Below are 24,743 nucleotides of genomic sequence, written 5' to 3'. Positions count from 1 at the left end.
TTAAACAGGGAACCAGAACTAAAAGGGTAGCCTGGGAAGGACTGATGAGAGACAAACTCTAGTGTTACCCACATGATCAAGATATCCAGGAAGGGCTCTCTGATGGCGAGGTCAACATGGTGTTTTCCACTTGGAAACAGACCAGATACCTGGTCTGATATCCATGGCTTCCTGACCCAGCCTAAGTGGGAACCACCAAGAAATAGGGCAGTTCACTAGGCTTGCACTCACTTTGTCAAATGCTATTCCCCCATATCTACAGCTTTGAAGTCAAAGTTAAAGATTTTAAAACCAGTGGAAATGAAACTGAATCCTATATAGAGGGAACTTATGGGGTCCACAGTGGCTACCTTTCCGGATTGTCCAGTTCCTGGCCTGAGACACAGATTCCCAGGAAAAAGTGGAGGGCTCTGAGTCCAAATCTGGAAACCATTCAACCATCCATGTGTCCACCTCTGGAGCAGAGCTTTGCCACTCCACCACCAGCTGGTCCCGAGTGAGGCAGGCCTGCATGGCCTCAATGCACTGAAATGCTAAGAGAAGGGAAAAAAAAAAGAGAGAGAGAGAGAGAAAGCTGCCCAACTCATCCTCCAAATGCACCAACCACACTGGCATCCATTCACTGCCCAAATCATAAAGAAGGTCAAAATTCAGGATCTCCCCTGCAGCTTCCGCTTATGGTTGTTTCCATCCTTTTTACTGTATCACTTTTCCTTGCCTCCCACTTTTGATGATTAAGTACCTTCTTAATCTTTCCTTATGTCCCCAAAATTTACCTGTTTCCAAGAAAAGATCTCACTAGAGAGTTGCTGACTCACAAGACTTACCTTCCACAGGTGCCTATGCAAGTAAAAGGAAGCAAGTCTAAGACAAAGAATGGATCTCTAAAAGCAGAATTTCAGGTACCTGAATTCTACGGCTGGGAGCTGGGAAATGGTGCCCTTACAGTCATACCTGGGAGATGGCTTCAAATTTCGACTATCTAGGCTGGCCCCACACAACCTGGCTATGGACTGCTATCCGCAAGGCAGTGAAAATTGTATCTGTACCAGAAAGATGCAGACACACCCTCCAAAGCACCTAGGTATGGACTGATATGCAAATGACAACATTTTCTGCAGGCCTAACCAAAAAACTCATGTTTGGAAACAAGCAACAAGGACTCCTTTAATAGAAAAGTTATAAATAAAATCCTAAAAAATGGGGGGAAGGGCTCGCCTGGGTGGCTCAGTTGGTTAAGTGTCTGCCTTCAGCTCAGGTCATGATCCCAGGGTCCTGGGATCGAGTCCCGTGTCAGGCTCTCTGCTCAGCAAGGAGCCTGCTTCTCTCTCTCCCTCTGCCTGCCACTCTGCCTGCTTGTGTGTGCTCTCTCTCTCTTTCTCTGTCAAATAAATAAATAAAATCTTTAAAAAAAAAAAAAGGAAAAGTTGAACATGTGAGTTCAAATACAATACCTAGGATTTAATTAGAATCAGAGAGCTATCTTATTAAAAATGTTCTAAGTAAGAAGAGAGGAGAACTACTGGAGGGCAGTGTGGCAGAGAAGGAGGGCACAAAAGGGGTGGAGCCCAGAAGATCACAGAGTTCCACTCTCCCCTCTCCTTACCACCCACAACATCCCTGAGGCTTCAAAATTGCAATTAACAGAAAGTATGATTCAATGAACACAAAAGACAGTCCTGGATAAAGGCAGGAAACAGTGTCTTTCAAAAAAATAAAAAAGCCTTCTGAAGCTAGAAGCCTAGGCCAAGCACAGGAATTTGGTGTGAGGTCTGGGAGTACTGAATCCTGCTATTTCTAGGCAACAAGCCCTAGCAAGCTGTGTGCATATTTAGGAGCCTCTGTTCTTGAAGGTCACAGTTTATGAATCTTTTTCTCAAACTGGGCCTTTATGAGACACTCCAGCTGCTAGTCCCAGAAGGAAGGCCAGGTAACTTGTCAATTTCCTGAAAGGGTCAGGAAAAGCAACTGAGGCATATAGGAAATGTGAAGCTGGAATAGGGGTGGGCGCCAGGACGTCAACCCCGTGTGATCCCTAGAGCTCCTATTACCCCACCTCCCACCCCCCCCGCTCATAGCCTCTAAGCATCCTCATTTACCATTCCAGTCAGGCTATAAAAGGCATTTCTAGAGCTTCTAGAATCCTCCCTAACCTCTGGTAGTGGGTAATGTTCATGCTCCCTGATCTTCTCAATTCCTTCTTACTGTTTGTGTGTGTCTGTATATTTTGCTTGGTTGGAAGAACTGTGTGATATAACTCACACCCCAGAGTCCCTTTGCAGGTCACGCTGGAACCACCCTCCCCAAGATTTTTCTTGCAAATTGTACCTATTATGGTTGAACTCTGTCCCCCCAAAAAGATATCCTCAGTACTGCAGAATGTAACCTTATCAGGAAATCAGATTGTTGTGGATGTTAGTAGTTAAGACAGTGGGTCCTTAACCCAATATGACTGATATCCTCATGAGTGGAATTTGGACACAGAAATAAAGAGACATAGGAAGCTGGCCACATGAAGACCCAGGCAGAGACTGAAGTTATGCTGTTACAAGCCAAGGAATGCCCTGCCAATATCTTCAGTTTAGACTTCTAGCCTCCAGAACAATGGGACAGTAAATTTCTGTTGTTAGAAGCCACTCAGTCGGTGGTGCATTGTTACAGCAACCCTGGGAAGATCACACACCACCTTTGGCCTGGCCAACCCCCCTTCCCTGGCCTTGATTCCTTCACATCCTTTTCTGGTCTCCCAGAGGCACTTTCGTAATAATTACTTGCACACAAATCCTGACCTGAAGACAGGAGTGAGTGTTGGTTCCTAAGCCCACACTCCTTTTCTTTACCAACACTGGCTGTCTGCAGAGCAGGTGTCAGGTTGAAAGAGCCAAACATGCTGCAGGGATGAAGGGGACAGCCCAGGCTCTGGGCCAGAGAGGAGTGGAAAAGGTTCAATTAAGTCATAAGTCAACAGTGAAAGGGCCTGGGCAGGGCTAAGGGTGCTGAAAGAGAAGTTTCCAAATCATCACACTGCTGTGTGTAAACTCACTCCTGAATTCTTCCATTGTTCAACAAAAACATCTAAACAATTTCTACAAATACAACATACCCCCAGGTGTAGTAGAAAATCCATATTCTTCCTGGGAGAGGTGGAGAGGGGCTTTGACTGCCAACACCTTTAAGTTCTTGTGGTTTGCATGAAGGCAGTCACTGTGGGCCATCAAATACAACCCTCAGGCACTATGGTGCCTCACCTTAGCTGTCCGAGCCTACCCTCAGCTCTGCCCCAGTCTCAACCGCCTCCTCACCCCGCACCACACAGTGGCTGCGGTCTTCTGGGCCCTGCCTCAGATCACTCCAGGGCCACCTGCTGGCTAAGGTCCTTTAAAAACTCAGAGATGTTCAGGGCAGAAGGAATCTGAAGGTGTATCTATTCCAAACCCTTATTTTAAAGATGGTAAAATGGAGGCCCACAGAGGTAAAGAACCGGTTCAGTGTCAAACAGCATCAAGTCCAAGATTCTGATATATTGTACAAGTTTGGATCATGCAGACTTGGGTTTGAATTCCACCTGAGCAACCGTGGGCAGATTCCTAAGCTTTCCTGAATCTCAGCTTCATCATCTATGAAATGATTCTAATAGCATCTACCTTGTGGACCATTTCAGGATTAGCATTAAATTAACCTATGTCATCTGAGCGCAATGCCTGACATATACTAATGAACAGTATATGATAATTGTACTTACTTAGTGATTGTTACATTTATAACAATTATTATTATTATTATTATAACTATTCTCTAGTTGACTCCACCTTATTAAACAAAATTCTGTAAAGCATTACTTTCTTATATGTCTAAAACAGGAGTCTTTAAACTTTCTCTGTAAAAAGCCAAATAGTAAATATTTTAGGTTTTATAACACCTGTGGTCTTCGTCACGATTCAACTCTGCCACTGTTGCACAAAAGGAGACATAAGCAAATGTAAACAAATAGGTGTGGCTATGTTTCAATAAAATTTTATTTACAAAAACAGGTATCAGGCCAGGTTTGGTCCACAGCTGTAGCTTGCCTACATCTGGTCTGGGATTATTATAACCGATGATCATGCTGACGATTCTGACACAAACCAAGTACCTTCAGAATTGGGAAAAATTAACAAAAAACCCTATGGGAATTTAGCATAACTTTAGTTAAAATATTATTTTATAGTATTTTTAAAGTTGATAATCCCTGACTAATAAAAATTTAATCATTCAGAAATTTTATTAAGAATAACAATGGTGGGATGCCTGGGTGGCTCAGTCTGTTAAGCGTCCAACTCTTGGTTTCGGCTCAGGTCATGATCTCGTGGTTGTGAGATCAAGGCCCCATTGGGGTGTGCTCAACACAGAGCCTGCTTCAGATTCTCTCTCTCTGCCCCTCCCTCCTACACTCTCTCTCTCTCTATCTCTCTCTCAAATAAATAAATAAATAAATAAAATCTTTTTAAAAAAGAATGACAATAGTAATAATTAGCATTAGGCAAATCATTTTAAATACACAATCTCATTTCATCCTCACAACGGCTCTGTAAAGGAGGTATTACTATATAATAGCTCCATTTTACAAGTAGCTGAGTTTTAGAGAGGTTACATAACTTGCCCAAAGTTTATGGTATCTAGATATCATAGTGAAAAAGCCAAGATATGAATACAGGGCTGTTGGACTCCAAGACCCATGTTTCTATCCCCTATTCTTTACTGCCTCCCACTCCAGGGCCACACCAAGAAACTGGCTTTACCATGCACCAGTGCCTCTGCTAACAAAGAATGTTCATTCTATGACACATGCATTTGTCAGGAACCTCATCACTAGAGGTCCTGGATAGGCAGAAAGTAGGATGCCAGGAACTAAGGATGGTGGGGAATATTATTAAACACTACAGTAATGTCAAGTGTAGCTCAAAACACAGATTATGTATACAATTGACCCTTGAACAACACGGGGCACCAACCCCCCTGGGCAGTTGAAAATCTATGTATAACTTTTGACTCCCCCAAAACTTAACTACTAATAGCCTACTGTTGACTGGAAGCCTTACTGATAACAGAATGGATTAACACATATATTGTATGTTACATGTATTACGTATTGTATTTTTTAAAACATTTTATTTATTTATTTGACAGAGAGAGAGAGCACGCACAAGCAGGGGGAGCGACAGCGAGAGGGAGAAGCAGGCTCCCCGCTGAGCAGGGAGCTCAATGTGGGGCTTGATCCCAGGAGTCTGGGATCATGACCTGAGCTGAAGGCAGACGCTTAACTGACTGAGCCACCCAGGCGCCCCTCTGTATTGTATTTTTACAATAAAGAATGCTAGAGAAAGTAAAATGTTATTTAGAAAGTCATAATAGAAAATACATTTATACTATTGTACAGTAAAAAATTTGCATATAAGTGGACCCACCCAGTTCAAACCCATATTGTTCAAGAGTCATCTGTGTATAGAAGTTCTAAAATGAGGCAAGGGAAGAAACTGGTTCAGTTTAAGGGGAAGAGGAAGAAGGGAGTATAAGCCAATAGGTCTAGAGCTGGTAGTGCAAAGGCCTGAACCAGTCTAGGTCTAAGTAAAGAGAAGTAAAAAATCGGAGAGTGCGTTACCTAACTATGATGTGTTTCAACAAATAGTTACTGAGCACCTTTTCTCTGCCAACTGCTCTATGCCTGTTCTGGGTGCTGCAGGCGGGGAGAGTGGTATGAGGAAGAGGAAGAAGAGGAAAAGAAAAACGGACAAAAATCTCTGCACTCAAGGAACTTGCATCCAACTGAGGGAGAAGTAGGTATTAAACAAAATAAATGAGAAAATCTATGTAATGAGAAACAGTAAGATTTATAGAGAAAAGAAAGTAGGAGAGAAGAAATCCCTTGCCTGCAATTCCTTGCCTAAGAATCAAAGAAGGTATTTTATTCTAATATGCGATTTAAAAGATGAGTTTGCCTGGGATCGGTAAAATGTTTAAAACTACTTAATCAAAAGTATAAGGAGCACTTTATTCACAAGTATAAACATCAGAAATTTTCTTAACTTAGGAGTCATATGGAAAAAAGAAGAACATGGAAGAGTGAGCAAACACAGGCTGGGACTTTGTCAATACTGTGAGAGGGAAAGCTCAAAAGAGAAGTTTCTGCCACTGAGGACAAACGTGGTTTATCAGACAGTTTTATATGGCTCACTCAGACCAAAATAAGTACAAGCTGCTTGTAGAACTTTTAGGTGTATGACTTTGTCTCATACGACTTTATGAAGTCTCTGCTTTTCAACACAGGCTTTGTTCCAAAGGAAGTGTATTTCAAGGGGCTCGTTAATTGCCACAAGATTTTGGTCTCCTCACCATAACCTAAAAAGCTCCCACTTCATTTTCATTTTGACTTGAGAGAAAGAGCAATCCTTGAGGGGACTTCCTGGCCAACTCGTTGGGACCAGGCATCTAAGTAAGAAGTTTACACTCTACTTACACTTTTCATCAATAGCTGGAATCCTCAGGGTGGCCACTGGAGATTCCCCAAGAGAATTATAAGAAATCACATATACCCAATGGGTCTTGCCTCCCAGATACAGTTCATGCATCTGGTTAGTGGTGTTCACTGTTTCTGTGAGATTAGTGTTGTTTTCTGGAAAGTACCATATGTTGTAGCCAAGGGCCTTCTCCAGGACCGGAGCTCCGTTTGCCTTCTGAACCCAAAGGAAACAAAATGTATTGCCAGAAACAAGAAAAGATAGGCACTGAGACGGTAATAAATGGTGAACATGAGGGGTGAGGGGTAATGTTAATTATTAGGTGCTAAACTACAATTAGGTCATCACCCTTCTGGGATGAATAACACACCCCGTGTTGTGTTATTCATCCTTCAAGGGCCAAAAGAGATTTGATAAATGGTCCCTTGGTATCAACCCTTAACAGAAGTCTAATTCCATGAGGCTTAACTAGGAGAAGGTGCAAGCCAATGTAAGCAAGTCATTCTGATGCTTATCTTTCTTTCCCTCCCACATGCACAGGACAGTATAAGCTAAAAATGTGAGGCATTCACTCCAAGAATCCCAATTCTGTTCTAGCCCGGGGTCATCTCTTCTCTGGAAGCTTCCAAGGGCCGGAAAGTACATGCGCTGTTACATAAAAAGCAGCACACCTCCTCCTTTGAGAAAGGAGCTAGCTTCCCTGGACCAGCCATACCAAATATCCCAGCTAAGAGGCCTAAAACATTCACAGTTGCCCTACCAGTCCTAAATCTGTGGTGAGAAGCCTAAGGTGACCCCAGAGATTCCAAGCCAAACTCTTCTTTTCCGCCTTGAACCTGAACCTACTGATCCTATGTTTTTGCCTAGGGTTCAGCTTGCTGAGTATTTCCCAGGAATTATAGGGCTTTCCAGTTGTTCACTTTGTGTTACTGACAGCACACACAGATGGAGTAAAGTGACTGAATGTAAGGTCAGACAGGACTTTAGAAGTCACTTTGTCCCACTGCCTTTCCAGTTCAGGAATGGACAGAAACTTCGTAATGACTGGGAGGTTTTTACCTCTTAGGACAATGCATTCTCTTTTGTAAACAACAGCTTTATTGAGATGTACTTCAGATACCATAAAATTCACTACTTTAAGGTATATGGTTAAGGGATTTTTTTTAGTGTATTCACAGAGCTGTGCAACCATTACCACCATTCAGTTTTAGTCCAATCTCTTTAACCAACTTTAATTCTTAGAAACCTCTCCTACTGAGGCAAAATAAGGACCAGTCCCCAGGTGAGGAGGAGAAGGAGGAGGGCATTTAAGTCCATTTCACCAACTTCACATGTTGGCCTACTTGACCCAACACTCTGTGGGTGGGTGCATATGTGGATATGCACCATTGTTTGCTTTCCTTCCCCAAAAATATGTTGACTGAGTGATTTGTTTCCACACTTAATCAGTGAGAAAGAAACCACAACATCTGGGATTCACACAATCTTGATTTTCAAAGGTTTCCCAGTGTGCCTGGTTGAGCGCCCCCCCCGCCCCGGCCTGCTGTCCCTACAACCTGAGGGTGCCCCATAGCCCCAGGGCTGTGAAGGGAGTGGGGAGATGCAGGGGACATAATTGGGATTAGAATATCATTTGGTAAAGCAGGTGATTTCTTCATTTTCTGAAGGATTTTAAACTTGCCTGGACTTTAGCAAGTACGAAATAATATGATGACTGTTTCCTGAGCACTCTGGACACCACGACAGGGTTCGGACATCTCACTGCTCTCCTCCCCCTTTTCTCTCCTGGTTCCTGGCTGGGTTTTTCCCCCTCATATTTGCCCTTTTCCTTTCCTGTTTATTCCTTCTTCCCTGGCTTTTCTGTTCTTTGTCCAACCTTCTCTTCTCTTCTTTTCTCCTCTCTGCATGATGCCCGCACCTTCTCCTTTATTCCTTAACCCCAGGCCTCCATCCTAGAAAGGACCATTTGGCCCCCGTTCTGTCCTTGCACCCCACTATACCAGTACTCAAAGGGACACGTGTGCAATATATGTCTTCAATGACCTGAGGACACATTAGTGAGCTGACCCCAAGTCAGTGCTCTTCTCCCATGTCGGGGTGGGTGCTATACAACATTACACTGCCTTCTAATGCAGCCAGCCAGGAGGGTTTCCCCAGAAGGTCAATGTGCCCCCTGCATGTGCACTTTGTACCTTAAATGTTAATGTTTCAGAACAAAGAAGAGAGGCGGCAGCATCTGAAGGCACATTTAGGCCAACTATAAGATGACCTATGAGGCTTTGTGAACTGAGAAACCACAGTGAGATTTGGGGCATTTTAAAGCCTCCAGGGAAGGAAATTCAGGAGGTAAAAGTTCAAGAATTACAGTTCTTGGAGGTGTAAAAGACCAAGGGTTTTAAACAGAAAAACAAAAATCAACATCAAAAAAACTGTAAGGTCACCTTCCACATCAACTGCACTGGCCTTCTTCCATCGACCCTGGCTGGTCTCAGGACTCTCCACAGATCCAGGCCATAGGGAGCTGTAGGGAAACAAGGGTGAGGTGCTCAACATAAGACAGAAGGGAGCTGAAACAGAATACAGTGCAATTAGCTGGGCTGCCTATTAGTAATGCAGTTGGGAAGGGTTTGCTGGAGGGAGTCAGGAGGAGTAAAGTGGTTGGTGGAGGGATGGCAGCATTGCAACAACCCACGATGTCTTCATTTTGTAGCCAAAGGATTGGCATCAACCAAAGTAAAAAATAAAACTGCTCTTGGATCTGATGACTTAATGTAAGGTAAAAAAAAAAAAAAAAAAAGTACAATAGATAGTACTGTAATATAATTTATCACTGATATCTGGATTGAAAGGTAACATCTCATGTCCTGTAAGATATAACATCTATATACGTTAAAGCTGGGAATGACACAGAAACTGATAAGGAGATAGATACATAGATAGAGATATATTATTATATTAAATATACTCTTTGAGGGTGTGAAAGAGAGAAAGAAAGAGGGAGGGAGAAAGAGAGACCAAGATCTACTCCCAAAAATGTTAAGATGTTATAAAATATAAGAAAGAATTAAAGAAGAAAGGAGCAGAGAAATAATCTTTACTAGGTCATTTCCTGAGCTTTAAATTCAATGCTAATCTTTGTGGCAGAAAAAGCAAAAAAGGATCATATTGAATTGCACGTTTCTCATAGCATGACAAAACACAACCATATGAAGGAGCAAGTATTTTCTGGCTAGCGGAATGAATTAATAAATGGAATTTATCATGGGGATGCTCTTAAAAAGACAATGGGAAACATAAAGTCCAATGTCTGCAATCACAGTTGAGAAATATGACATATGTACGTTTTTCATATTTGTATTCTACAAAATGCAAGGGCATAAGGTTAAACCTAATTTATACATTTCTCCAATGAATAACATAATCCAAGACAATACAGTTCAAGTGTGTTAGCTTCTGATGATCTAACCAGACAGAAATAATTTCAAAATTCTGAGTTTCTGATTTAAGAATGACCTATGCATGTTAACCATGAGAAGAAAGCAGAGAATTCTAAAGAACTGCCCAGAAAGCTAGTGGCCTGTAATTTGGAGAAGGAAGGAAATGTCTCTAATTGAAGATGCAGTTAATGAACTCTGAATTTTTTCTTGAGGAAACCACATGGCTGAAGATAATGTAAGTAGGTCTGCAGAGAATGGGGTCAACCACTCAGGCCAAGATCTAAACTATTTTAGTACTGACAGACTGTTTTCAGGTATCTGAAATCACACTTCAGGTAACTGCTGTCTTAGGGTGAAATGAGCCAAAGGGCAATTAAGTCAGTAACCTGTTTTGTCATCAATGGAGAGTCACATTTCTACAACCACTCTTGCAGAAGCTGAAACATGGGTAAAACAGTCTAACTGGTAGGTCCCGATCTTGATGAGATCTGTAAGTTGCATATGAGGAAATTGGAACTATTTAGACTTTAAACATGACTTCATTTGTACTCCACTAAGATGTTGTCTTACTGTCTTACAAGCTCTGTCAGAAGTTATCTGATTTCCCAAAGAAATCAATATTCTTCAATATCAATGTCTTCAAACCGATTCTTCAATAAAAAATCAGAAGACAGACAGCCTGTACTCAACTTTCTCAGACAGGGAACAAGAGGCTGGTTTCAACCTGTCTACAAGCCAATGAGATGTGAACAGAGTTCCTCCTGGCAGATAGCTTTAGCACAAGGCTCCAGTGTTGCGAGATGTTCAAAGGCAACCCACGGAATTGGAAGGACTCTCACTCCATCTCTCACTTTCAGAATCTCTCTATTCCCATTATGTTCAGTCAGACTCAGAGATAATAGCACTGAGAGTAAGAAAGAAAAAATCTAAAGGCAAAGTGTGTTTTACAATCCAGCCCCGAATATTCATCTAAAGGACAGAGGCAAAATAAACTGATTATTAGATAATCAATCATTGCAAGGACTTGGTTAGAAATATGAGCGAAATTCTCCTTAGATTTATCCCACAGGCAGGCATTTAGTTGTAGTAGATGGTGATGGCAAATGAACTTAATCAGGTATTTTCTCCTTTCACTGAGGCCACTATTTCCTGCAGATAAAGGCCAAAAGGGAACCATCTTCCCACACTATCAAATTCCCACAGATGCAGCTTTTAGTAAAGCCATTACCTGAGTAGCCTGTAAATCTTCTACAATGAACAGCAATTTTCCATTAACCATGAGCTGGTAATGGCTTTGCCATATAATCAAAGTTAAAAAAGTAAGAATTCTATATTTGTAAAAGAGCAAAATTAAATTTTTCCAAATCCATCAAAATATCTACATAATCAAAGGCATCAATTCTTTGGATGCATTAGCAACAATTTCATGCTATTTTGCTTCCATTGCAATCTAGGAATGTCCACAAGTACCACCAGTCAGACATGTCAGACAACCTGGTGCCCTTGCTGACGACCAATAATAAGAATAGTGAACTTATAGCCAAGTGTCACTATGCTAAGCATTTTACCTGATTCACCTCACTGAATCTCCACACCCTTATAATTAGGTAGAGTAGTACTGTCATCACCATTTCTGAAACACAGAGAAGCATGTTTCAGTGCTACAAGCCTTTAGATAATAAAGCCAGGATCAGAATATAATTACATCTGTGTCATGTAGTAGGTACTTATATGTTTAAATGTGGGTAAATTGCCCCAATAATCAATCTATCGAAATCCAAATGAAAATAAGTAATGTTTCACATTTGACTTAGAAAATTTCAAATTAGAAATGGTTTGAGGTGGTGTATATTAAACAACTGGCATTTCATTGTGAAATAGGGAAACAAATTATTTATGAATTGGAAAAGGGGACATTAGGATTTGCTGGGAGCCAGGGGTGTGTCTTCATCAATTTTCTCTGGGATCCTGAAAAAATGAAGAGAAACAAAAGCAAAAACTCTACAGGAGTGACTTTGAGAAATAAGTGGTTTGATTTAATCAGCCACAGGCACAGACAACACCAGCATCTAGGGCTCTGCTAATGAATCCCAGCCCAACTAGCCGAAATAACAAATCAGCCGAAACGGTAAATCTTGTTTCTGGCAGCAAAACAAGTGGATGAAACTGAAAGTGAAACTGACATGAGAGAGCAGCTGGGCTGTCGTGAGCTAACGGAGGACACAGAACCACTGTGGCACCAGGAGGTCACTGGAGAGAAGACTGCCAACTACAGGGCAGGGAAGGGCCATGCAAAACAGGGTTATACCTGAAGTAGAACTTAATCTCCCAGACCTGCTAAAAGGTATAGCAAAGGCAGAGGACACTTCACCCAACAATACTGCATGCATTGCTTTCTAATCTTTTCAAAGGGAGGGCTCAGTTAAGACAGACAACAACGAACTACTCCTACAGATTATAAACAATGGGCCATTTTTTTGCTGTGTAATTTATGTGCTGTTCAGTATTTGTAAACTATATTTGTATTCATTTGACACTTTGAGGTGATGTCTGTAGAATGTAAATGTGTTCCCAAATAGTGTATGTAATTTTAATCAAAAGTTACATGAGATCCACAAACTGACTAGTTTTGTTTTAATCATGTCTGTATTTCTATTGATGTAAAATTTATACAGCCCTTACTATTTGTAAGGTACTGTTGTTCTAAGTACTTAAAGACGTAAAGATTTGGGATTTTCTATGACTTTTTCTTGGACTGCTAGAGCCTGACATAGAAAACTAGATGCCTGAATGGCATAGATGAATGGAATCTAAGGGTAAGAAGGGCCTTCAGAAATTATCTAGCGTGGGGCTCCTGGGTGGCTCAGTCAGTTAATCCTCTGCCTTCGGCTCAGGTAATGATCTCAGGGTCCTGGTATCGAGCCCCATGTCAGGCTCTCTGCTCAGCGGGGAGTCTGCTTCTCCTTTCACTCTCCCTCTGTGTTCGTTCTATCTCTACATCTCTCTCAAATAAATTATTTTTTTTTTAAAAGGAAGTCATCTAGCCCAATTTCCCATGCGCTGCATGAACACCTGTTGTGTAACCACATCCACCAAGGGTAGTTTAGACTGAACTAACACAAACATCTCCAGTGGGGGCTACAAAATTCAGAAGACGCTGGATTATTTCCAGACATCTGTCCATATGGGGCGAATGTGTTAAACAGCTGTTAGTACCAACTTGGTCTCATAGGAAACTCAAGCAAGATCCAGAGGAATAAATTGTTGTCATATGGACTAGGGAGCACAGAAATTGACTTCAAATGTTACCTGAGACCTGTGTGGTACTTGGCTATAAGACTGAATAAGACTTACAAGAATATGACTGAAATTATGGCTGGGTGTGCAGCTGAGGAAAATTCAGGGTCTAGAACCCATGTGTCTTACAAACAAATGAGAGTAAAGCCTCAGAAGGTTAGCAGGATCAGCATTTTGCATTTCTTCTCCTTATTTCAAAAGATGTGTGGACATACCAAGTATTCAACTACTCATTCATTCATTCATTCATTCATGGTGTTAGGCTGAAAAATGTACCCCAAAGATCTAAGTCCTAATCCCTGCCATTTGTAAGGTTACCTTATATGGCCAAAGGGATTTGCAGATGTGATTAAGTTAGGATCCTGAGTTGGGGAGATTATCCTGCATTATCTGGGTGGGCCCTAAATGTTTTCACAAGGTCATTATAAGAGTGAGGCAAAGAGATTTGACACAGAAGAAGAGAAAAAAGTAATGTGATGATGGAAGCAGAGATCAGAGTGATATGTTTAGTTGATGGGGGAAGGGGCCACAACCAAGGAATACAGCCAACCACTAGAAGCTGGAAACAGCAAGAAAACATATTCTACCCTCAGAGTCTCCAAAAGGTAAACAACCCTGCCAACACCTTGACTTTAGTCTAGTGAAACTGATTTTGGACTTCTCACTTCCAGAACTGTTAGAGAAAAAAAAATGTGTTGTTTTAAGTCATTAAATTTGTGATAACTTATTACAGTGGCCATAGGAAACTGATACATTCATCAAACATTTATTACTACTGAGGGACAGGCACTGGGCAAGACTCTTGATTTACAAAGAACGGTAACACATGCTGAGTGACCCTGAGCAATTGGCTAATATGTCTGAAACTCAGGTCCTTCACCTCCAAGTGGGGGTGACTCCAGATACTTTCTAGGGCTCCTAGAAGGTTTAATAAAAATAATAGAAAGCCTGACATTTATTGAATGTTTATGGTGAGCTAAATACATTATGTCATTGAATCTTTAAAATAACACTAAAAAGTAGCTACTACTTTTAACTCAGTTTTATAAATTATATTCCATTATGGAAAAGGGGAGTAAATAGTGAGAAAACTAAGGGTTAGAGATTAGGTATCTAGCCCAAAGTCACTCCACAGCCAGGCTGGGATTTCAGCCAAGCCCACGGAGTTAAAGTATTGCTCTGAATGACCATACCTGACTCACAACAAGCATTCACTCATCGTACAATCCCTTTCTCTTTCTTTTCCTCACTGTCATTAAGAATCTGACTTTTTTTTCCTCATTAATTATACTTTTATCTACCTTTTAGTGGTAGCTCCAGGGTTTACAATCTATAGCTTTAATTTATCATAGGACACTTTTAAATGATATTACACTGCTTCATGTATAGTATAAGAAGTTTCTAAGAGTATTAAAGATGTGATCATTTGCCTTTGGGGAAAAAGATGCTAACTAAGGCCATCTGAGGAGCGCTGGCTTACCGTGTGGGCTCAGGTGGGCACAGTGAGTGCCCTGTGGAGAGGTAATGTACAGACAACGAGAATCGATGAATCCCAAGTACAGAGCTTGACAAAACCCAAAAAGGCCAGGCCCAGGCCACCCGAAACCAGACCAGGCAGAAAAGGAATTGCAAGGGACCAGCTTGCCTTCTTCCTCAGTTGTTCCCACTTTCTCTTGGCTCCAACCACTCCAGAACATGGACTCCGCAGGGGCACATCGCAGAGCTATAACATACTCTGTAAAAGCCTGCAGCCCTGTGAGATTGTAGGTCTCATCTCTATCGATATCTTCTTTGGTGAAGTTGACTTCCATCTAAAAGACAGAGATGACCCTGAGCTGGATGGGAGAATCCCTGTTATCTTTCCATTTTTCTTCTCCACTCCCCAACCATTTCAGAACTAGAAGCATTGTACCTAAAGTTTTAAAAAATATAGTTTTCGTTAATAAACCTCCATGCATGCCTGGGGATCATTTGCGCCTAAGCAGATGTGAGTCGCCCCATGAACCACCACCCTCCCCATTTCCCATCTCTGAGCTTGGAAGGCAGAGATTCCTGCCTATGGGCTGGACGTGAGTGAGTAGTCGTGTTGTTCTGGAAAATACAAGGTGGAGTCCTGGGACCCAGGCAACCCAGGCCTCAGTTCAAACACAGCAGGTGACTCCAACACCTAGATATAAGGCCTCACAGAACAATAGGCAACAGAGACTTTAGTGGCATCACGTTCAACCTCAGGTCATGGACAAGACCTCAAAAGTTAAGTGACCACGAACTACCTCAGTGTTTGTTATGAGCAGAACTGGGATCAGAACACAGATTTCCTCCCTCCTAGACACTTTCCCTTTACCCAAATCTTCCACTGCAAATTACTGGTCTTTGGGTGACCAGTAGGTCTGCTAAGGATCTCAGCAGCCTGGATGCATGAATTCATTTTGACATTCTCTTGGGGCATGGAGGGGGAGAGGTAAATAAATCACTTCTCCTTTCTAGACCTCAGTATCCTCACTAATAAAATGAGCACATTGCTTTATATAATCCCTAAATTCCCTTCTGGATCCAACTTTCCAAGAGAAACTAAAAATTCAAATATTTGTTTTTGAGCATGATCACGGTTGCTGCAATAAGAACTTTTAGCTGTTGGTTTATATAAACTCATATCGAGTTGATTAATAAACTGTACTAATGGGCATATCTATTTTGTGAGTATGCCCACTAGTCCCATAAAACCCTGTGAGAGAAGGAAGTCCTGACATTTCCCATATGCATATAACAGCTATGAAAATAAGTACATAATTATAGGTATTGAGCCTAAAGGAAACTGGGCAAAATGACAATGTATAGCAAAAAGCTGAACATCCCAGCTGCAGATGGACATTTCTGAACTCCCAGCCTAGTAAGATGGTGCTGGGAAAAAGACGTAGGAGCCAGAGGTGAGGAGAGTTCCACTGCTGAATCCAAAGTTCCCTGAGCTCCCTCCTCCAATCACCCGTGGAAATGTTGCAATGGCAGAACAAGGTCACTGGGACAATCCGTCATCTCTGGGACAGTGGCCTCCCCAACTTAAGCCTAGTTATGGGGCCCAGGTGTAACCAGATTAAGACCTTTAGAAGAAAGCCAACCACATGGTGACTTCCATACACAAATCAAAGTGAAAACTATACTAATCTACAAAATAAATGCAAAGAAGCCTAATAAAGTTCTGTTTTCCTTTTATGCTCTTTTAAACATATAATATTCTTTTAAAACAATCTTTCAAAGTTCTCTTCCTGCATTACTAGCATCCTCAAGCGTATGCTTGGCCTGTGTGTTGGGGCTCCTCGCATTCATGCTCATAAAGTTCTGTCTAATGTAACTATGCTAGCATGTTCTGTTCAGCCCTACCCCAAAGCAAAAAAAAAAAAAAAAAAAAAAAAAAAAAAATCTGCTCAGTCTTTCAAACAGTGTGCCTGTCTGAAAGGCTTCTTTTAGTTTGGCTTTTTGTCTGGGCATGTGCCTTTGGCCCACACAAGGTCCAGGACAAACTGATCCTCCCTATACAGGCTTAACTAAAACTTCCCCAGCTCAACACAGACAAAGGACTCTTAACAAAACACTAATTAACTTTATCAGATTTGTTTCTAACAATCTATACTTTGTGCCAAATCCTAGTTCGCCCAAAGTGTTTATGTTCTAAGAGATGAGTCAAAAGTGTTGGTACAAAGCCTAAGCCTGAATCAAACTTTTTTTTTTTTTAAGATTTTATTTGACAGAGAGAGAGACAGAAAGAGAGGGAAAAGGGGGAGTGGGAGAGGGAGAAGCAGGCTTCCTGATGAGCAAGGAGCCCCGACGTGGGGCTGGATCCTGGCATTATGACCTGAGCCGAAGGCGGACGCTTAACGACTGAGCCACCCAGGCGCCCCTGAGTCAAATTCTTAAAACAGTCTTGAGATCCTTTGGCAGAGTGCTCATATGGTTCCATTTTATAAAGGTGGAAACTCCTTAGAATAGGCAACAGGAAGATGGTCTAGAGATTGCTAAAATATGGTCAAATGAATGACAGCTTGGAGTTAGAAAACCGGGGCTCCGGTTTGCAACTTACAAACCTTGCAATCTTGGACAGGTGATTTAAGCTCTCTACATCAGTTTCCTAATCTGTAAAAATAAGAATAGTGATGCCTCATTGACAAGATATATGCAAGAATTAAATAGTCTGGAGTATAAGAAAGTACTTTGCAACCCACATAGCATCATACAAACCTAAGTCTTGCTATATGATCATAGTGGGTATTTTTTTACAGTCTAATGCAGGGAGAGATGACTTTAAATGACTGTGCTGAATGTTAAGTGCAGTGACAGAGGAGGAGCACCTAGCTCAGGTTCTCAGAAGGAAATATGTCAGAACTGAGTTCTGAGACATGAACGATTCAACATGGTTTGGGGAAGGAGGAGAGGTGCAAAAGCAGAGACACAGAATAGTGAAACGACATAACATAAGGGAAACTAGCAGTTTAGAACCACTAGAGAAGCAAGCCAGGGCAGGATGAAAGATGAGGTCAGAGGGATTGATAGGGGCCAGGTCTTGGAGGTTTAAGGATTTGGACCTTTCTCCATGGAAATGTTGGGTTGGTATAATTGGGCTTAGAACTGATTGTGTGTGAAAGCTGAAAGGAGAAAGATACTATATAATGGAATACAACAATTAAAATGTATAAACTATACAACATGGATGAACCTTAAAAGTACAATATTGAAAGAAGCCAAATATTTACAAAATACAAAATGTATGGGTTCCTATCATATAATGTTTCAAACTATGTTGTTCAGGGATGCAGGTTTAAATGGCAAACCCATAATAAAAAGTGAAGAAGTATTTACCATGAAAAATCAAGATAAAAGCTCTAAGAAGGTATGGGGATTGTCTTCAGGAAAGAACAGGGCAGGGGACCTTGGCATGCTATTTTGGGCCTCCCTGGTTTTAACATAATGTTGACTTAATAATAATTCATTAAATGTAATATTTATGTTTTGTTCACTTTTCTAACTATAAGTCATATATCACAATTTCATAAAAGGTTGGAAAAATAAAAAAGGAAATGGCCAAGCCATAGAATCTCTGGCCACCAACACATCTAGACACAAACCAGAGTGGAATGCAAAAGTAAATTTCTCACTTTTTAATATGTCCCTGTGTTTGGAATGCAAGACGCCTAGAGTGAAACACTTATCCATTCTAAAAGGCCCAAATGGGAAACTGGGAAGAAAAGTACTCACTGTTATCTGTCTTTTATTTTTTAAGGTAGAAAATGGAAAAAAAATGATTCCAGGTCAAAAAAAGGTTATCAATAATTCTCTTCTTTGGGCCCTGTAATGGAAACACTGTAATGGCATAACTTACCCAGTGGGCACTATTTACTGTTCTGAATCGAAGAGTATATTTTAAAGTAGATGAAAAAGGAGCCAACACAGGCCTTATCCATTTTATTTGAAGCATTCGTTTGATGCCCAAAACTGATTTCACACTGAAAATCTCAGGTGGTTCAATTTTCACTGAAAATAAAAATCATAAATTTCTCACATTTGCAAAAAAGATCAGAAGGTGCTAATAACATCCATCTAAAACTGAAAAAAAAGAAAACTAGAAAGGAAATGATAATGCATATTTTGTAACTCACCATATGCAGAAGGCATTAGGAAGGCAGGGCAAAAGGAATGGTGCCACCCCCACTTCTCTCACCCACCCCCAACCAAAAAAAGGAATGGCCAATGAGGAGAAGATACATTTCTATGATTTTTCTGCAAATACACCTTTTACTGATTGGTTCAGATCTTATGCCAAGAAGAAAGGAGGTCAAAAGAAAAGACTACACAGCTAGAAAATGGGCTGTTTCTCTTATCTCCATTCCCCTCAACCTCTCTTTCCTTGACCCCCAAAAGTGTCCAGTTAAAAGCACCTCTCATTTCCCTTGAACACTACAAACATGATCACTCAAAATCTCTCTCTTTCAAAAACATAATATTTTTCTGGTTTTAAAAGTAGCATATGGTCATTCCAAAAAATGTTTTAAATATAGAAAAATACAAAGAAAAAGCTTAAATCATCCATAATGCCATTAACCAGAGCCATTATAACATTCTGGTGTATTTCCAGGCTTTTATCCTATGTAAGTATTTGTATATTTTTTAAACAAAATTGATATTATGCTAAATAAAAACTTTGTCTTCTTAAATAACACTATTCATTCAACATACACCCTCTTGCATTAGAAATTCTAGAAACAATGAATTTAATAAGATTGCAGGATATAAAGTTAATATACAGAAATCTGTTGCACTTCTATACACTAGTAATGAAGTAGGAGAAAGAGAAATTAAGAAAACAATCCCACTTACAATTGCATCAAAAAGAATAAAATGCCTAGGAATGAATTTAAACAAAGAAGTGAAAGACCTGTACTCTGAAAACTATAAGACACTGATGAAAGAAATTGAAGATAACGCTAACAACTGAAAAGATATACCATGCTCACAGATTGGAAGAATTAAAAATTTTTAAATGCCCATACTACCCAAAGCAATATACAGATTCAATGCAATCCCTATCAAAATAACAACAGCATTTTTCACAGAACTGGAAAAAAAAATACTAAAATATGTATGGAACCACAAAAGACCCCAAGTAACCAAAGCAATCTTGAAAAACAAGAATAAAGCTGAAAGTATCACAATCCAAGATTTCAAGCTATACTACAAAGCTATAGTAATCAAAACAGTATGGTGCAGGCATAAAAACAGACACACATCAGTGGGACAGGATCAAAAGTCCAGAAAGAAACATATACTTATATCATCAATTACCATACGACAAAGGAGGCAAGAATATACAATGGGGAAAAGACAGTCTCTTTGCTAAATGGTTGGGAAAACTGGACAGTTACATGCAAAAGAATGAAACTGGGTACCACTGTCCCACACCATGTACAAAAATAAACTCAAAATGGATTAAAGACTTAAATGTGAGACCTGAGACCACAAAACTCCTAAAGAAAACATAGGCAACAATCCCTTGGACATCAGCCTTAGCAACATTTTTCTAGATATGTCTCCTCAGGCAAGGGAAATAAAAGCAAAAATAAACTATTGGGACTTTATCAAAATAAAAAGCTTTTGCAGAGTGAGGAAATCATCAACAAAATGAAAAAAGCAATTTACTGTATGGGAAGAGACATTTGCAAATGATATATCTAAATAGGAGCTAATATCCAAAATATATAAAGAACTCATACAACTCAACACCAAAAAAAAAAAAAAAAACCACAATTTGAATTAAAAAATGGGCAGAAGAGCTGAATAGACATTTTCCAAAGACAAACAGAGGGCCAAGAGATACATGTAAAGATGCTCAACATCACTACTAATCGGAGAAATGCAAATTAAACCACAAAGAGATATTACCTCATAGCAGTGAGAATGGCTAATATCAAAAAAAAAAAACAAGAAATAACAAGTATTGGTGAAGATGTGGAGAAAACGGAAGCCTCATACATATCCACAACCCTTGCTGTACCTACTATATCCTTGAGCTTTGAGTTTACTTTTGTGTTTGAATCTCTTCTGAGAAAAAGAGGGGAGGGGCTTATCTTTTAATAATAGAGTATATAAGAATAAAAAATGATACTTACTTATGGCATCTAAGTTCCAATGTGTTATATCAGATTTAATTATACCATCTGCATTTTGAGCTTCCACTTGAATGGTGTAATTATCTGGGTTTGTTATTGTTGGAGGAAGAAAGGAGCAAGAAGCATGATTTCCCCTTGTAGAATTATCAGTTGGACAAATATCACTTTTATATCCATAAGAGCTTTGAAGGCAAAAGCAATTCAACATGAGTTTAGTACAGCAGTTTTGAAATAAAGCCATACTTAATATATTAAGCATGTATTTATTAGTTTCAGTCTGGGTTTCTCTTGAGGACTATATCATCCCGAAGATGATGCCCTTCTCTCCAAATTCCCTCCTCATCTCTTCTAAGGAGAGATCAAAGTTACCCGCTTCTTGCCTGAGATGCTATGAGCCATGGAGACTTCCTTGGAACTCTCTGTAAGTCCATCAAAATCTATGCTTATAATACATTTCCACTTGGTAAGAAATACTGACTAGGATCCTGAAAACCCCAGATTCTAGCCTTGAGAAGTTATTTTTAAAAGAAAAATAAAATCAATGAGGATTTGTTATATAAAGTATGGTAGATACATAAATAGAATTAAAAATACAGTTTTTAATACATCTAGAGTTATTGATATGGAAAGATGCCCATACTCTTATTGGTGGTAAAAGAAAAAAAAGGATGTGTATTTTGTACAGAATAATCACATTTATATAAACATATATTTATATAACTATTCTCAGAGATGTCTGGAAAAGTATTCATCAAAATGTTAAAGTTGTTATCTTTGGTGGTGGAATTTCAAGTGATTTTTTTACATTCTTTATATTTTTCAGATTGAATTTTTTACCACTGCCATATATTGTTTTCAGAAAGCTCATTAAATTTTTTTTCCTAGACATATAGATAACTTAAATCCTATCAAGTTATAACTTAATGAAGACAAGTACAAAGATTGGTAGGAATCAGATGTGTGGGTAGAGCCATAATCCCCATGGCTGTGAGGATGAGGGAGGAGATGAAATAGGCAGAGAACACAAAAGGCCCCACTTTGCAAGATGCCAAAGCTGGCTGGGGCTGGGGGCAAAGGAGCAGAACTTAAATGTATAGAATCATAGAATTTTGAAAGTAGTAAAGACTTTAAAGTCTTTCTACAGTTGTTGTACAATATAAAAACGGCCTCCAGAGCAATGTTGGGTCGTGGTTACAAGCATGAGCTCTGGAAGCCGACCAGGTTTGAATCTTGTGCCTTGGGCAAGTTTCCTAACCTCTCCATGCCTGAGTTTTCTCATCTCTAAAATGAGAATAGTAATGTACCTATAACATAGCACTGTTATGAGGATGAAATGAACTAATATACATAATGTCAGCCACTTAGAAACGTTACTATCATTGTTATTAGTACTATTAATATAGCTGAATATTTTTGCCTTTATTCATGCTATAACCTTTAAGAAATAAACTTTCTTCCCTTTTCTGCACCTCTAGGGCTCCTTCACATCTCAGTTCAAAAGTCAGTACTTCCTTAAAGGTATCCCAACTCCTCTTATTGTTCCCCAAGGAAAAATCCATTCTTATCATATCTGAGCATCAGTAGGTTTTTTTGTTCATACCACTGACCCACCATCATCTGTCCTCAGGGTTGACCATCCACAAGAAATTCTTCCATTCTACATGGAAGAGATATTCTCAGTGATAAACTGACAAAAGTACAAACCAGTCTGGGAGTCCTGGAGAGCCCAGCAAGCTTGAGGCCATCGACATGGATTGTATACAGGCCTAAGAACATCTAGGCGTGAGGCACCTGCGTGGCTCAGTCAGTTAAGCATCTGACTTTGGCTCAGGTCATGGTCTCAGGATCCTGGGACAGAGCCCCACGTTGGGCTCCCCACTCAGCAGGGAGTCTGCTTGACCCTTCTCCCCACCACAGCCTCTCCCCTTTCCTCCTCTCCCAGTCCCCTTCCCCACACTTGTGCTCTCTCTCTCAAATAAGTAAATAAAATCTTAAAAAAAAAAAAAAAAGAACACCCAGGCATTTCCCACTTCTACGTGACCAGTGGGTGAGAATAATGATAATACACGGGGAGTGATGGAAGGGGGTAAATGACTCCTTAAGAGAGAAAAATAGGAGTACATTTATTGGTTTCCAGATTTTCATTCTACTGGTACTTTCTATTAAACACTGGGCCTTTAACTGATTAGTCTGGGAGAAGATAAGACACAGAGACCATGGATTGTTGGGCCTTTATCACTCTGATTTTCAGAAGCAGGGCTCAGGAAACTAGGCCTGCAGACCAAATACAGCCCATCTCCTCATATGGTGCATAACAACCATTGTTAAATGGTTGGGGAAAATACATAAAAAGAAAAATACTTTGTGTCATGTGAAAATTATATGAAATTCAAATTTCAGTGTTCACAGATAAAGTTTTATTGGACAATAGTCCAGTCCATTGGTTTACATATTGTTTAGGTAGCTTTCCTGGTAGAGCAGCAGTGGTGTTAAGTAGTCTCACAGAGACCCAATCTCCTCTAGGCCTAAAATATTTACTATCTGTCCCTTTATAGAAAAAGTTTCCTGACCTCTGTTTTAAATCATCTCTCTGATGTATCACTGATACATGAGTAATGCAAGGAATAGTGTTCGCTTTTATCTTTTTCTTCTACTGTAAAACATGAAGTAGACCTCCCTGATAACATTAGTTACCAATTTTCTAAGGAGTGGGGGAAAAAAGAATATGTATGAGATCTTATATTTAAATTTTTATTGTTATGTTAATCACCATATATTACATAATTTGTTTTGGTGTAGTGTTCCATGATTCATTGTTTGTTCATAACACCCAGTGCTCCACGCAGAATGTGCCCTCCTCAATACCCATCACCAGGCTAACCCATCCCCCCACCCTCCTCCCCTCCAGAAACCTCAGTTTGTTTTTCAGAGTCCATCATCTCTCCTGGTTCGTCTCCCCCTCTGACTTACTCCCCTTCATTCTTCCTCTCCTGCTATCTTCTTCTTTTTCTTTTTTCTTAAAATATGTTGCGTTATTTGTTTCAGAAGTACAGATCTGTGATTCAACAGTCTTACACAATTCACAGCGCTCACTGTAGCACATATCTTCCCCAAAGTCCATCACCCAGCCACCCCATCCCTCCCACCTCCGACCACTCCAGCAACCCTCAGTTTGTTCCTGAGATTAAGAATTCCTCATATCAGTGAGGTCATATGATACATGTCCTTCTCTGATTGACTTATTTCACTCAGCATAACACCCTCCAGTTCCATCCACGTCGTTGCAAATGGCAAGATGTGTGAGATCTTATATTTAAAAACAAAACAAAAACTTGGAATTACAGACTCTCTTTCTGAAATGGAAAAGATTTAAAGATCATCTTTCAATATTTCCTAATGCGGGCTTCCTTATTCTTAGGGGAACATGAAGGACATAAAGGGTTTCATGAGCTATTTTCAAAATTTAAAAAAATTCCCTGCACAAACTCACTAAAACATCTAGCTTTTGGCTAGAATTATAATAAAAACTTTTAAATTTTTATTCTTATTAGAATAAAAGAGGATGCTTGAGGTAGTGAAAAATTTAGGAATCACTGTCCTGGTGGAATACTGTTTGACAGAGGTCACACAGCAAATTAGTGGCAGACTGAGAAAAATTTGCTCCTTAGTTCTGGGTTTATAACCCCACTTACTATAATTGGGTCCATGAAGTAGGAATAGTTTTATGACGCATTCTGGAAAGAGGACGAATATAGCTGAATATAGTAAATAAGCAGATTTTTCCACTGTGCTTATAACTGGTGACTATTCTCAGCCAATTCAGTGCCTCTCAGAGAAGGCCTTCATGAATCTACACCCCA

At 40.0% G+C, this 24,743-nt stretch overlaps 1 protein-coding gene across 1 annotated transcript in view; it reads right to left on the bottom strand.

Moving 5' to 3' along the window:
* The window catches only part of IL31RA (interleukin 31 receptor A), a 50,981-nt gene that overhangs the window by 10,948 nt on the left and 15,290 nt on the right, over positions 1-24,743 (bottom strand). The window contains exons 4-9 of the mRNA XM_035727519.1: positions 20,884-21,065; positions 18,600-18,751; positions 14,874-15,039; positions 8,936-9,015; positions 6,494-6,710; positions 351-533 (exon numbers count right to left, since the gene is read on the bottom strand). Of these exons, the coding sequence (XP_035583412.1) occupies positions 351-533; positions 6,494-6,710; positions 8,936-9,015; positions 14,874-15,039; positions 18,600-18,751; positions 20,884-21,065 (980 nt within the window). The remainder of the gene's footprint in view (positions 1-350; positions 534-6,493; positions 6,711-8,935; positions 9,016-14,873; positions 15,040-18,599; positions 18,752-20,883; positions 21,066-24,743) is intronic.

This window comes from Zalophus californianus, chromosome 5 (genome assembly GCF_009762305.2).
Source record: "Zalophus californianus isolate mZalCal1 chromosome 5, mZalCal1.pri.v2, whole genome shotgun sequence".
Taxonomy (NCBI): Eukaryota; Metazoa; Chordata; class Mammalia; order Carnivora; family Otariidae; genus Zalophus; species Zalophus californianus.
Note: the sequence above shows the minus strand (reverse complement) of the source record. Positions and strands in the feature narration are given on the sequence as shown.